The 14584-nt window shown below is 53.7% G+C and overlaps 1 protein-coding gene across 4 annotated transcripts in view; it reads right to left on the reverse strand.

Moving 5' to 3' along the window:
- Nucleotides 1-14584, reverse strand: part of CUX2 (cut like homeobox 2) — a 220071-nt gene continuing 205487 nt past the window's right edge. For all 4 annotated transcript variants that reach the window (XM_026656909.2, XM_026656907.2, XM_026656908.2 and 1 more), the window contains 6 exons: nucleotides 13363-14111; nucleotides 11463-11622; nucleotides 7291-7560; nucleotides 6342-6530; nucleotides 4827-5100; nucleotides 1-2852 (listed from right to left, as the gene is read on the reverse strand). In XM_026656909.2, coding sequence (XP_026512694.1) covers nucleotides 2036-2852; nucleotides 4827-5100; nucleotides 6342-6530; nucleotides 7291-7560; nucleotides 11463-11622; nucleotides 13363-14111 — 2459 coding nt within the window. In that variant the 3' untranslated portion in view covers nucleotides 1-2035. The remainder of the gene's footprint in view (nucleotides 2853-4826; nucleotides 5101-6341; nucleotides 6531-7290; nucleotides 7561-11462; nucleotides 11623-13362; nucleotides 14112-14584) is intronic.

The following is a 14584-nucleotide window of genomic DNA, read 5'->3' on the forward strand; positions in this document are numbered from 1 at the left end:
CATGCTGCATTCTGGTCCTTGCCAAAGGCTGTTAAAAGCCCCCACCCAGCACTGAACAAACCAAAACAATTCATTTAAACCAGTCTTCTTTGAAAGGCATTGCGTTAGCCGGGGCTTGATCACTGGCATGGGTTAAGATAGATCTTGGTCTATTCAAGAGTCTTTAGCTGCGAGAATGGGGGAAAAATCCATCGCAGGGGCAATTCAACAGCACAGAGATACACGTGCCACTGACGCTGCTAAAATGCCTGGTCCGATGGCTGATAACTCAGCACGTGCCTCTCTGTAATGAAGGCCTGATCCAAAGCCCTCAGAAATCAATGGTAAGACTCCTGCATGCTTCAGTGAGCTCTGGACCAGGCCCGAAGGCCGCAGTTCAGCAAAACACTGACGTGTAACGTCACACGCGTGCTTAGGCCTTACTGAAGTCAAAGCATGTGCTTAAAAGGGCTTTGCTGAATCAGGACCCCGGTAGATTATCAAGGACCTCCTATCTAAGCACGGGAAGATACTGCGGGTACCAGAGGGCGAATTTGTTGTAACGGCGCCCACTGCAAAGTGGGGGTGGGGTGGAAGCAAGTGCCCCTAACTGCTGCAGCACTGCCTTTCTACTGTCCAGGGTTTATACCCTTCACTCAGTGCGGGGGGAAGGCGCTTGGCCTTAGTCTGTAACTTCAACCAAGTGTTGCTGTATATAGCAGCTGAGGACCTATTTGACATGCAGAAGCCATAACATATAAAGAAAGCCATTTGCTGTCGACGGATTCAAACCTGGAGGATAATCCTCATTCCTTGGCGCTCTTCCTAGAGCCCAAAATCTAGCAACATAAAGGTGCTTCTGCCTCAAACGCTGGAACTGCCTAAGGTAAAACCAAACAGATTCCGACTCCGGATGTGAGCCAGTGGTTTATATTTTTTGAGTGCTCGCCCCCAAGCACTGGCATTGAAAGCTCAGAGTTAAGGTGTCCTGCTGGCCGACGCCCACTCACCAAAGGAGGTGAGGCTCATGCATAAAAAAAAAATATCTTGCGATGTCATGATCATTGTTAACGTACGTTACCATCAAACCAGATACGTCAAAAGACATTTTGCACCCGTGAACCTTTTCCTTCTCCCTCCCAAAATCAGAGATATGGGTTATTTCATTTTTTTTGTTTGTTTTTCAAACGGACAGAAAGCTTTGCCGCCAACCGCTGAAATGGTTTCGTTCACTTCGGTTTGTCACGGGTTACTCACTAGAGGAAGTGGAAGGACTTGGTTATGGACCATGCTACAGCTTGTTCAGGAAGGCTATTGCAGACATTTTCTACAACATATACAACTGCACGTGACATTCTGTGTTACAAAGGGTTCAAAACATACCACCAGAACTAAATACATACTCGATGGCATCAAGGGTTTCAATTTAGAGTCTTCATGGACTATACCACAGTCTCTGGAAAGGAGAGTAGCAATGCAGTGTCTTACAGACAAATGTGGAAAAACCGCTAGTCAAAAGTTTATTAAATTTGGTCAGTCTTATAGTGCTTCTCGATGGCTTTGATCAATAAGTCTTTTTTTTTTTTAATCTCTTCCAGTGGCAAACTACAAGACTTCAGTGTACATTTAATGACACAACTGCTACATCATCTTGATTTTATAGCTATCTTTAATATCAAAACAGCTTACGCTGTTAATAAATTCCAAAGTATCCTTTTATTAAAATATCTAAAAGAGGTCTATAAATATTTTTTTTTTCTAAAAGTGTTCCCAGTTTTTTTTTCACATTTAAAACAAAGCTCAGGTTTTATTTTTTGTTCCCTTTCATCAGGCGTGAAGATTCAGAAGCTGCGTGCTGTTTTTCCTTCCCTTTCTTATTAACCAAATGGGTTTTTCTTTTGTCCTCAGCATGTGATGAAATTAACAAAATAGATATATATTTATATATATACGCCAGTAGGGCTCCCTGTTCCATCAACGTGTTCCAGAAAGTTTATAATTGTCACCAACGAAAGCAACCAATCAGATCCTTGTTCTTCAGCCGCTGCCCAGCCGTTCAGAATTCCCACTCCAGGGATTCCTCCCGATTAGCTGCCTTTTCTAGCCTGTGGATGATGTTGTTGAGGTTGGCCATTTTCTCGTGTCTCCGCTGGATGTTCGTGTTCAGCTTGACACTCTGCTGTAAAGAGCCCGTATCGGCGGCAGGACTTGAACTCTGCACCTTGGCGGAGGTGGTGTTTGGCAGTGACGGAGAGATGGGAGCAGAGGAGGACGGGACTGGCGAGACGGACATCATGAGGCCCGGAGAGGAGGCAGCTGAGGGCGAGTTCAGAGAGACCTCTAGGCTGCAGCGGGAGGACTCCGAGGTGGATTTAAAGCTAATGGGGTCAGGGTGCAGCCGCTCTCCACCTTCCAATTCCTGGGGTGGATGAAGGGCAGAGCAGTCAGGAGTGCCAGCGGCGTGCGCGGTGGTGTACAAAGCGCTGCTCCTGGTGAGACTGGCAGTGCTTTGGGGAGCGTCCTGAGCGGCCTCCGCACAGGCGGCATCTACCTGCTCTTCTTTGAGAAGTCGGGGATGCTGGATGGAGGCCACCATGTGCTCCGTCTCCCCCTCCAGGCTGCAAGAGTCCCGGTGATTGTAACAGTCGCCCTTCTCCCCCGCCTCCATCTGCTCCTGCTTGACCCTGATCAGGGTCTCGCTCGGCCCTCTGTGCTTCGTGTCTCTGAAGACGGGCTTCCTGTCCTCCCCCTCCGAATCCGGGCTCAGCGGGTTGGGGACTCTGTGTGAATTGCTGCTCCCACAGCTGCTCGGCTCCAGGTCTGTGTCGTTGTCTTGGGCCCCTTCCACCAGCATTTCCCGGCGCATCCGGGACCTGCAGGACAAGCACAACAGGACGGTAACAGCAGCACTGTGCACCACCAGCTGAGCCCCTCAGAGCGGGGGGTGTCACCACCTCTGAACCCCTTCTCCTCTCCAGGAGCCCAGGCTGCCACGTTACCGAGGGCTGGTACACACTAGAAAGTCAGGTCGCCTTAGCGACGTCACTCGGGGGTGTGAGAGACGTTGTTAAGCCGACCTAAGCCCCAGCGTAGACAGACCTAGGGCGACGGAAGAATTCTTCTGTCAACCTAGCTACCGCCTCCCGGGGAGGTGAATTTACCTCAGTGACGGAAGAACCCCTCCCCTCGCTGGAGGGACTGTCTACACCACAGTGCTAGAGAGGCACAGCCGTGCCACTGTAGCATTTCTAGTGTACGCTGAGCGAAGGCTCCCAACTCCCCTGGACGGTTGATATTCGAGTGGGCCGCAACACAGGGAAATGAGCTGTCAACATTTGTTCAAACTTTCCCCACTTGTGTCTGTCTCGCAGGCTTCCAATGGACCCCCACAGGCTGCAATTATTTTCCGTGTGGGTTTTTTATCTGCCCGTTTTGTCACCATTTCACTGACTGACACCTCCATGAAACACTTCGATAGCGATGTTGAGCAAAAAGTACCATGGAAAACGTTGCAAAAAAACTAAAACTTTTGGACAAGTTTTCACCAACAGTTTCATTTTTGGGGGGAACAACTAAAAAACGTAGTGCAAGCAATGCTGTGCACCTCTAGCATTAACCCCCAGTTGTGTTCCCTTGGGGAGATCTAAGGCAGAGCGAGGCTACATGAACTATCCAGGATTAGATAGAAGCACCTTCGGACCAGCATAAGCATCCACGCGAGGGGACTGGACTGCTTTAGCTGTGCAAGGGTTTCAAAGTGATATTGTTGGCATAAACCTGTGTGTAGACCGGCCCCTGGACGTTGGGGGGACAGAAACGCAAGCTAACTCTTTTTAAGATCCGTTGCATCTGTCTGCACCTTACTCAAGTATAATGTCTCCAGCCATTCCCACGGAGTCACTTCACCCCCCACCCCACCGGTCTGCACACCTCAGTGAGTGGGAGCCGGGGGACGATTCCTGAGGCCCTTGGAGCCCGGCCGGAGGAGCCAGGGATCTGGTGCTAGCCCGTGCTATGCAGCCGGAGGCCCGTGCTAGTCATTGAGGAAGAACTGAGACTGGTGGATGTAGGAGAGCAGCCCTTTGGAGATGGATTGGCTCCGAGTTCTGGCCTGACTGACCGTGTCCACTCACTAACAGACTCCAGCCAGGGCCAGATGCAGCATTTGAATCTGCACAGTGCACAAATCGTTCCTTGTTCAATACTGCAACAACAACGGTGGATTTGCACATTAGCCATGGGCGAGGTCTGCAGAACTGAGCAGCAACAGCTATCAATGCTGACACTGAACGAGCCGTCATTAGGTTTCAGAATCAACCCCCCCGTTTTAAGGGACGTGGGCTGCTCACTCCCCTCTTGGGAGCGGTTGTGGCAAGTGTCTCTCTTGGCCGGCCTGGCTGCAGGTCCAGGAACCTGCGCTGGGCTCGTGGCCACACCACGATGGTGTTAGCAATGAGAGCTGAGGTCCTACAGTGGAGGGATCCCGCTCGGCTGCGCCATCCGGGACCCGCTGTGCCCTGCATGCTGACTCCTCGCTCGGGTTTGTGAGGTCCATGGCAGTGGGGTTTTGCTTGCTGCTGTGTGATACATGGAAATGCCGCCCACTGACACCCCAGTGCCCCCACCCCCGAGCCAGGGCCAGGTATATCTCGGGAGAACCTGGTTTGTGTCTATGAGCAGCAACACACAGACCTTCCTCCGGGGTCCCCTCCTACTCCCCCGGCCAACGTCTTGCCTCTGAAAAGGGAGCTATGGGTCTGCGAAGCTCAGAGCCTCCCGAGATCCCCACCCCGTCCCGCTCCCTGCCGAGATGGAGACAGCCCCACCCCACCCGAACCCCGCCATACCTGTAGTTATGGAACCAGTTGATGACTGTGTTGGTCTTGAGGTTCAGCTGGAAGGAGAGCAGCTCGATGGTCTGTTGGGACGGGTATGGCTCCAGCTGGTAGGCCTTCTTCAGGGCCTCCTTCTCTTCTGGAGCTAGGACCACCCGGGGCTTTTTGACCTGGAGAAGGCCGAGGTCCTGGGGCTGGAGGCTGGGGCTGGTGCACTCAGAGTGGGTGTTGGGAGACTCGCTGTCAGAGCTGGCACTGATCAGCCCATAGCGACGCTTCAGATAAGCTAATGGGAGAGGAGAAGACACAGCCCATCCATGAGATGCCCTGTGCTGCCAGCACCCCTCCGCCCGTCTCTCCACTCGCTCTGCTACCACCAGGCTCTCCCAGTGGGCAGCCAGGGCCATTAAACCAGCCAAACCAAACCTCTGAGGCAGCATGGACAGAAACGGCATGTGGCACGGTCCGTTCCAGAAAGCGTGCTCCCTGTTCCCTGCTTCGCAAGTGAGTGCTGCAGCGGGTCAAAGCCTCAGGTTTTCCCCTCTGGAGACCGGGGCCTGAATCTTGGGTTGCACTGGGGCAGATTCACCCTAGGAGCTGGGTTACCGCTGGCAAGGATGCAGACATGACTGACCCTGAGCCTGCACTTCTCATCAATCTTTCTCTTCCGGGTCACTCACCTGCCCCAACCCCTCTCTGACCACAGCACTCTTGTCATTCCTTAGCAATGAGGAACTGTATCTCGGCAGCTTGCAATCCTGTCATTCTGAGACGATTACACGCCCCGAGAACATACCCCGATAAGGCCAGAGCAAGCACTGGAGACTGGCGAGCTACAGCCAATAGATCCTAGTGACACCTCTCCTGCGTAGGGCTCCTGCCAGCCCTGAAGGCTGTCAGAGCACAGCACCATCAATACATCCTGCCCTGGTGAAATGCAGCCACCTCTAGTGTGGAGGGGATAGTCAACCAACAACAGCATATTGCACTGTGGGGTGGGGCGGGAACGTTCTGGTCACGCCCCTATTTGAGTGCCCGGATCGGCGCATTCAGCCCTTCGCCACCATTCAGGAAGACTGCCCGGAACACTATTTATCTCCATGGCAAGGTCATTTGTAAGTCACCAGATTGCAATGGGCAAACTCACAAATCCCAGGTTAGTCTCAGCAGTCCACTAGCTGTGATGCCTGCTCGACTGAACTGTTAATACTGAGCAGCAGAGGTTGCGAGCCCGATTCCGAAACGCCTTCCCCCAGGTTTACACTGGGGGTAACTCCATTGATTTCAGTGGGGTCGCTCCTGATTTAAACCAGTACAAGAGCAGAATCAGATCCCAACTCACAGGGAATTGCCATCAATAAAGGCCAGCCCACAACTAGCTAGACACGCGAGCCTGAATTTGGTGCAGAGCAGTGTCAATCCAGTGTGGTGTTCAGGGAGTGATTCCGGATTTACACCGGGGTCAGAATCCAGCCCCGGCTCGGTGCCCCCTGGCGCTGCGGTGAGCTCATGGGCTTTGACACTCACCTTTCTTCTCCAGTTTCTTCATGTCGCGGAGCTTGTCGACGTTGTGAGGGTCGTTGAGCCAGAGCTGCATGCGGACGAAGGGCTCCCTGCCTTTCAGGCTCAGCTTGTGCCACGGCTTGGGTCTGGAGAGGAGGTCGGAAACCGAGCCCTGCGTCAGGCCCAGGATGCTCTCCCCGAACAGCCGCTGGCCTGGCAGAGGAGAAGCAGAGGGGGGTTATACCATACGCCACCGCGGTTCAGGCCTGGAACCGGGGGTTTGGAGCTCAGCACAGTCCCTTACCCCAGCTGGACTATTCTGCCAGCACCGCTGCCTACAATGACGTTGTTCCTGATTATCTGAGCCAGCAGCAAAGTTCCCCCAGACTTCAGGGGAGCAGGAGCAGGCCCATCCCAGGGGGGAATTTGGCCCGTCTGTTGCTGCTACGAAGCTGATGCTCTCATGAAGGAAGCAATGAACAGAATATTGTGCAGTGGAGACGGCTGAATCAGCCGGTCGCCAGCCACACTCCGCTTCCTTGCTACTGGCAGCGGGGGTGTCCTTGCCATCGGGCTGGCCTCGCCCGGGGCCCGACGCTGAGGGGAGGTCTACACTGGAGATGGAGGTGTCACTTCCAGCTCGAGCAGACAGACCCGGGCGAGCTCTCCTCGAGCCAGTGTGCTCGTTACTGACGTTGCTGCAGCTGCGCGAGGTCTGGCTCTTCGAGCTGGGAATGGCCCCTCCAGCTGGAGCAGAGACCTACCCTTAGACCTGGTGAGAGGCCCAATCCGATGCACCACAGTGCAGCCCCCTGGATCTGCTTCCACGACCAAACCGTATGCCTGACCCTTCTCCCTGTGCTAGGCTGGACTGAAACCCCGGAGCCCCCCCCAGCCTAGCCCGTCTCTGCAGCTAAGCACACGCGCTGCTGCGGAGGTCGCGGCTAGCCAAGCGGCATCTGGAAATCAGCACCTAGATTGTTGTCCGTTAACACCTCTTTGACCTTCTTGGTGATGGAGTACGTGTCTAGTTCGGGCGACATGGCGACGATTTCCTGGATGCCCACGGGTGCTTGGCTGTTGGGACACATCTTCCCACTCAGTGACGAGGCCGACCTGCTCTCCGGTTGCTGATTTTCTTTGCTGCTCTCCAGAGTTAGAGTGAGTGGCTCTGGGGGGCTTTTGTCTTGCTCCAAAGGGCTGGGCGGTGGGGAGGGGGAAGACTGGGTCTCCCCAGGGCTGGCTGTCAAACACCAGGAGACAGAAAGCATTATTATTGCCATTCACACAATCCTGTTTCCTCCTAGCTGTAGGGTTTGCCTTGGGGGTTTTAAGTTTATCCTGGTCAGCTTGGTTTGTTTGCTCGTTAGCCCTGTGTGGGACAGAGGCTTCTGAATGAGCCTTTAAACCTACCTAGTCCTTGATAACATCCCAGAGCATCTTTCAACCTCAAGGATCCCAGGCAAACTATACCCAGGGATCATTTCCTGCGTCACTGAAATGCAGCCACTTCTGGGGCAAAACGCAGCAACTATTTAACAGCACCCAGCAACACTATGCACCAGAGAAGAGAATATCATCTCACTTCAAACTGCAAGGGGGCATTTAGGAAGGCAGGACGGAAGGACATTGGGTGAAATTTGGCTGGGATAGCAGGGTTAACACTCTGACTCTTGCAAAAGGTGCCGCAGGAATTTATTAGCCATAAGCGGTTAGGACTTGAGAAACCCAGTTCTCCTCAGCAGCACACTAGCCCCAAGCACTGGGCTGGAGTCCAGAGCTCAGCCCTGACTCAGTGGCAAGAGGACAGCCTGGTGACTCACCAGCACCACTTCCTACTGCTGGCTTATTTATAGCTGCCAGGCCATGGATTTGACTTTCAACCATGAGCTAGTCGCTTGCGCTTGGCTGCTGTCTCCTCGTCAGCCACACGCGAGACACAAGGGTCAGACTGAGCCTTAATCACCCGAATGTTCCCGGCAAACACAAGGTTTTGATTGTGGCACACGAGATACCTACAGATTTGTGGACAAAAGCCCAGTCTGTGGGCACAGCAGGCCCATCCCCAGGGCCCTGGATCCCAGAGTCCTACAACGGCAGCAGAATCGAAGCTTTCTTTCTAATACCCTTTATGTCTCTAGCCCTCCTGGCTGCAAGGAAAAGCTGGAAAAGGTGGATCCAATGTGACCAATGCAGCAACGTCTGTCTGAGTCTGCTGACAGCCTTACGCACAGGTTGCAGCAACAGTCACTGCAGCCAGACAGGAAGGCATCTGGCCCCACACTTGGCAGAAGAGCCTGGGGGAGGATGCTGCCCATCTTGTCACGGTTAGGGCCACAGACAGCAGTCCTCTGCTTGACCGGGGGCCCCCCATGTGTGCCTAGGATGCTGGATGGTGTTAATCTGGCCCCGGTGGTACCTTTCACGACTAGTGAAAGTTTGCGTGCGAGCATCAAGCCGAAAAATTAATAGAAATAAGAGCTCAGGTGTGTGACAGTGAACGTAATATTCACTCTGCCCTGGCCGCTGACCCTTCTCCCCTCCCCTCTAGATCTCGACTGTCTCTCCGCCATGATATATCACAGGGGAAGACATTTAAGTGTAATTGAAACATTATTTTGAATGGGTTTATTGATAACAAAATCCTCTGTACAAATCTGTCAGCTGCCTGTGCGCGGCTGCAGACTAATCTTGCGGCACGCCATCTCGCCAGGTCTTTCCCCCTTTCTTAACAACTGTCAACTCCAGTCAAGTCTCAGATCATCTGGGGGCAAACAGGAGTTGACAGAGAATCCCTTTCTGCAGTAAAACTCCAGCTTGCGTGTTGCATTCACCTTGGTGGGGGTGGAAGGGGGAGGAAAAAGCAAATCAATGAGAAATAAAATAATGTGAACATTATTTATTGTGGTGAGTTGTCGTTTGCGACACGCGCGGGCTGGAGAACAGCGGAGGGGGGAGAAATGCCACGTGTCTCTTCTTTTTGGAAGTGGGGGAGAAATAAGGCAAAATCTTTTATACAGATCCTGTGGTGGTGGAAATAATTGAGGAGAGAAAACAACATGAGCATACCCCTCCCCTCCCCCCCAGTTCCTTCTCTGTTCTAGGCACACAGCCAGTGGGTTTTGTTGTTGTTGGGGGTTGTTTTTTTTTTTTACTAGACAACTTTCAAAACCAATTTCTGACAAAATAACATTTGAAAGCTCTGTATAACCACCTTATCTTGTCTAAGAGACTAATTAAGGGGGTTGGAAATGAGTCGGATGTGTCAGAACAACGGCTGGGGAAAGATGTATGAAGGATCCTTTCCGAAAGATGACAGCGTGTGTGTGTGTGTGTGTGTGTTGGGGGGATATGAGTGTGCCTTGTTTTAACCTGGAGATGCAGCACTCCAATTAGAACGCAGCATGGGAGGGGTTGGGGGAGGGGGAGGCTGAGATTTATGGAATAAAGAACACAAATTCCTCCTGTGTTTAAGAATTCAAAGGAGGTCAATGCAGAGAGCGCCTGGAATAGTTGTGATGAGCCGTGTCAGCATCTCTAATGGCTCTGAGATGGGACAAAGGATTGACTGGCAATCTCCCAGACTGGTTTGCTAATGCAGGATGCCATGTGCCCCCGTAGGCTCTGGTGCTCACCAGCTATATTTGCTTTCTCCATTTAAACAAGCTTTGACACCTGATCCAGCACGTGAAAGGCCAGTGAAGTCAATGGGAGTCTTTTCACTGACTTTACTAGAAGATGAATGAGGCTCATGGCAGCACACCTTGAGAGAGACCCCTGTGCCTTGCATCTGCATTGAGGGCCACATTTTGCTCTGAGATACATGCATGCAATTCTACAGGAGTTCTGTGTGGGTATATATCTGTAACATGCTTGTACATTGTGGGTTGCACCCCCTGTGTTGGTGTGCCAGAGAGAGGATAATAACCTACTACCGGGTGCCCCACTGGAACTCCTCTTTTAGCTCAAGTGGCACAGGTCTGTATTGTGGTGCGACAGGTCTCAGGTTCAAACCCTGCTGAAGACCCGTGGATGGGTGCTGTCAAATATCCATAGACATAAGCCCCAAAAATGTTCAGATGTTTGTTGGATCCTCTTCCTAATGACTCTGCTCTAACTACCTTTGGCTGGAATTTTCTTAAGCACCGGCTGCTTTATGAAATGTACAGCACTGCTGGTTGCCAGTCAGGAAGTAATATTGTGAGACTGGTCTCTGCAGGGGTTCAGAACTGATTTTTCACTTCATTAGCAATTTCAAAAAGTCGAAAAAAAATTTTTGTTTCAGATTGAAAACTAAAGAATTCCACAAATGGAAGAGTCGAAGAAAAATTTCAAGTTGAATGAAACGCTCTCTTTCAATTTTGACTTTTAAAATGTTCTGAATTTTATATTTAAAATTCAAAGAGATTTTGAAACCAGAAATAATTTCAAATTTAACAAAATGTTTGGTTTAGAAAACGTTGAAAGGAAATGCTTTGATGTTTCAGAATCCTCTCTCCCATCAAATGAACAATTTGGCGAAACTGACATCAATTCACGAACCGTTTCGTTGTCACTGAATCTGCATTTTTTTCGATGAAAAAAGGTTTCCGCTGAAAAATGTCACCCAGCTCTTGTATTTTGGCACTTCTGCTATAATTTATCATTTGTATTATGGTTAGTGCTGAGAGAGGCCAGGGCCCCTTGCGCTTGGCCCTCTGCAAACACCTTGCAAAGAGACAGCCGCTACCCTGCAGTTCTACCTGCCAGAATGGGAAGTGCAGATCTTATTGAGATATTTTATCCTGCTAGGTGTGCCCCTGCTTCTGGGTTTGGTTAAAGAGGAGAGAGCTGGAAAGTAACTGAAGTTTCCAGGTTAACACTGGAAGTTCCATGGCTTATGGTTGATAGAAGTATCAGTGATCAGACTGATCGACAAGTCTAACAGGTGGACTGACCCATCTATTGATTTATCAGCTGGGTCAATCCAATGGACCAGATGAATATCGCTGGTTAGTTCAGACTACAGATGGGCCAAACCCTTTGAACATCCCTAAGCTCTGGCCAAGTTGCAACCTGGATCCCAGATATGGCTTAGGCCCATCCCTACATACCATATTCAAGGCGGCGGGTGCAGTCGTCAGACAAAGAGCAGCGTGAACTTACCCTGCGGCGGGTTTGGTTGCTGGCTGATCCCTTGGCCAAGCTGATCGGTGAGCCACAACTGCATCCTGATAAATGGCTCCCGGCCTTTCTGGGTCAGCTTGCTCCATGGTTTGGGCCTGGACAGCATGTCACTCACGCTTCCTTGAGACAAGCCCAGCACCTAGAGCAGATGTCACAGGGGGAGAGGTTGGGTTGCACGGTTAGCGTCCTCTTCAGGAAGATGCTTTAGTCAAACACAAGTTACTGGGCTCAGGAGAGGGGTAGCTGGGTGAAATAATGGCCTGTGATACACATGAGGATCTGGGGGTCCCTTCTGCCCTTAAACTCCATGAATCTTTGCTATTTCTTCCCACAGATTCCCCTCAGATCAACCTAGTGTTAAGTGGGAGATTCCGTGCCACTGAGCATCCAAAATACTGAGGCTGGAGACCGGCCTGGTGTTCACAGCATCTCCTGGTCATGTCCCGCCCCTGGTTCAGAGCCTGTGCTGGGAACTCGCAGCCTTGGGAGAATGCGGCATGATGCTGTCTTTGTGCCCTCCTGATTGCTTCACGCCAGCATAATAGAGTCACCCCCCCGGGCTGCTCTAAATGATGGCACCCTCGCCAGGTGCCGCCGGTGGTGCCACGCACTGTGGGCAAACGCTTCCCGTTGCCAGCATGCCCCCTACGCTGGGGCTCTGCAGCGTGTGCAGGGGTTTCACAGGAAAGCCCGTGCTTGGGAAGAATTCTCCCAGGTGGCTGTGGGGCTTCTCTGACCCATGTCCGGGGGGTTGGCGGTGGAGAAAGGGAGAGAACAACACGGGGCAGAGTCCAACCCTGCAGTTTACACATTATCTGTGGGCATCAGGCTGTACGCCTAGCACTCAGAGGAGGGTGTGGGCTGAGAGCGCCCCTAGATCCCCTTCCTCCCGGCGTGGTACCAAGCCTCACTCCAAGCGCACCGTGCCGTGAGATCAGCACGATGGCTGGAACGGAGATGACGCCGCTCCATTAGCTGATCTCCAAAGAGAATCCCCCCCTGGCTGGGCCCAGAAGCCCCCAGCACCCCCAGAAGCCAGCGCCACAAGTCCCCAAAAAAGGGGGGAACTCCAACCAGAAACGGCCCCGAAGCCCTTCCGGCCACCCAACGGGGGTGCCGTGCTTCCGGCCATTCCCCTGGGAGAGGGGGGACAGGCTAGGCTGGGGCACGGCTCAGAGTTGTCTGTGGGGGATTCTGCGGGGGGCCGGGGGAAGGAGAGGGGCAGAGGAGGCAGACAGAGGCCTGTTGTTAGGAGCTGAGGGGAAGCTGTGGCTGGCGGCAGGGAGAGGACCCTGGCACAGCAGAGAGCCATTAATAGTATAGCTTGGCCCAGGCCTGGCAGCGAGGGAGACAGATGGGAAATGCACCCGGGGGAGGGAGCGGCTCGGGGAGCAGGAGACAAGTGGCACCTGCAGAGAGGGCCCCAGAGACAGGGGCTGGGCTTTTATTTGGGGACTTGACCCACCTCCCAGAGAAACTGGTTTGTATTCCCTGTCTCTCCACAGGCCCCCGCCAGCCACCCTCCTGTCTCCAGGCCCATCGAGTGGGTTTTCTGGGGCAGATATCAGCAATAGCTGGGGGAGAGTCCAGCCCCCAGCAGTAGCCCCCCGCCCATGAATCTTGGGGAAGAGGGAGTGTCTGCTGGACTGAGAAGTGTAACTCCTTCCCCATGGCGCTCGAGGGGTTGTGGAGATGCTGGGGGCCCTCTGGGGCTGCTAGCAGAGGAGAGCTCAGGACCTCAGGGATGGCCGGTGGGGGAAGAAGCCGAAGTGGCTGGGACAGCCGAGAAGACCAGAGAGGGAAGCCAAGCTTTAAACTGGGGCTTGCTTGGGCTTGGGGCTCTAGCCAGGCCCTGGGCCAGCCCCAGCCGGATCGGTACCTTTTCCCCGAAGATCCTCTGGCAGATTCCATTCTTGGCCAGTTTCTCCTTCACCTGCCTGGTCAGCTCCAGGGTGTCCACCTCCCTGTACATATACATCTCGTACTGCTCCGGGGTCAGCGGCGGGACGGTCGGCTTGAGGGTGCGCGGGACGTATGCCGGGTAATAGGAGAGGCGGCCGGTGCTCTGCGGCTCCGTGCTGGCCCCTTCAGACTTCATCTCCACAGCCTTGTGGGGCTCATCCTCGCCCGCAGCCAGCTCCTCCTCACTGGGCTCCCCCCGCGGCCAGGCCCGCCCATTGGCCAGGCTGGAGTAGCTGGAGGAGGAGGAGAGGGAGGGCGACACCGAGGTGTAGGGCCGGCTGAGCAGGCTCCTCTCCGACGCCCAGTGCTGGTCGAAGTAGGAGCCGGCATCGCCGATCTCCGACTTGACCTTGCGGATGATGCTCTGCACGAAGGCGGCGGGGGAGAGCACCGTCAGGGGGGTCTGTGTGGAGCTGGAGCTGGTGCCCAGCGTCCCCTCCTCCTGCTTGATGTAGGCCTGGACAATGTTCTGGCTGACGGCGGCCAAGGTGGAGCGCTCCGTGCGCGGCGTGGCCATGGGCCTGCTGCCGGACTCGATCTCCAGCAGGGCCTGCTGCTGGGCCTGCATCTCCCGCCGGGCCTGCTCCAGGATGCTTTTAATGGCCTCTTCCGAGTTGCTGTTGCCGTTAGTGACCACCTGGGGAGCAGCCGAGCTCTTGGTTTCACCTGGGGACGGGGCAGACAATGCAGGAGTGAGGGGGCAGGGAAATGGAACTTCATTGGGCAACGGGCATCTCGACGTGGGGTTAGGCCCCACCGAGTCACTGGGCGCAGCACGGCTGGCTGCAGGCCAAGGAAGGCCCATGGAGGTTTTAGGCCGTGTGCTAGAACTTCCCCTTCACTTCGGAGAGTATATTGGAACGAAAGGACCGGGGGCCTGGCCGGGTGGGGGAGTGCCAGCTCGCCAGGACCCAGCAGAGCCCATTCTGCACAGGAGATGGGACGGCCGCCATCTTGGCCGACACACCAGGGACTGAACCGGGGATTTCCAGAGCTAAAAGCAGGAGCTGCATAGCTTGGACTAAACGGTGCTGGGGCTGTAACAGTCTCACATCCCCTTCGTCACACGCCCCCGCCAACGGCAGGGGGACAAGCTCAGCCCCTGCAGGGAATGCTGATGGGGAGTCTGCGAAATGGGG

This window comes from Terrapene carolina, unplaced genomic scaffold, assembly GCF_002925995.2.
Source record: "Terrapene carolina triunguis isolate 2854851 unplaced genomic scaffold, T_m_triunguis-2.0 Scaffold234, whole genome shotgun sequence".
In the NCBI taxonomy this organism is placed as follows: domain Eukaryota; kingdom Metazoa; phylum Chordata; order Testudines; family Emydidae; genus Terrapene; species Terrapene triunguis.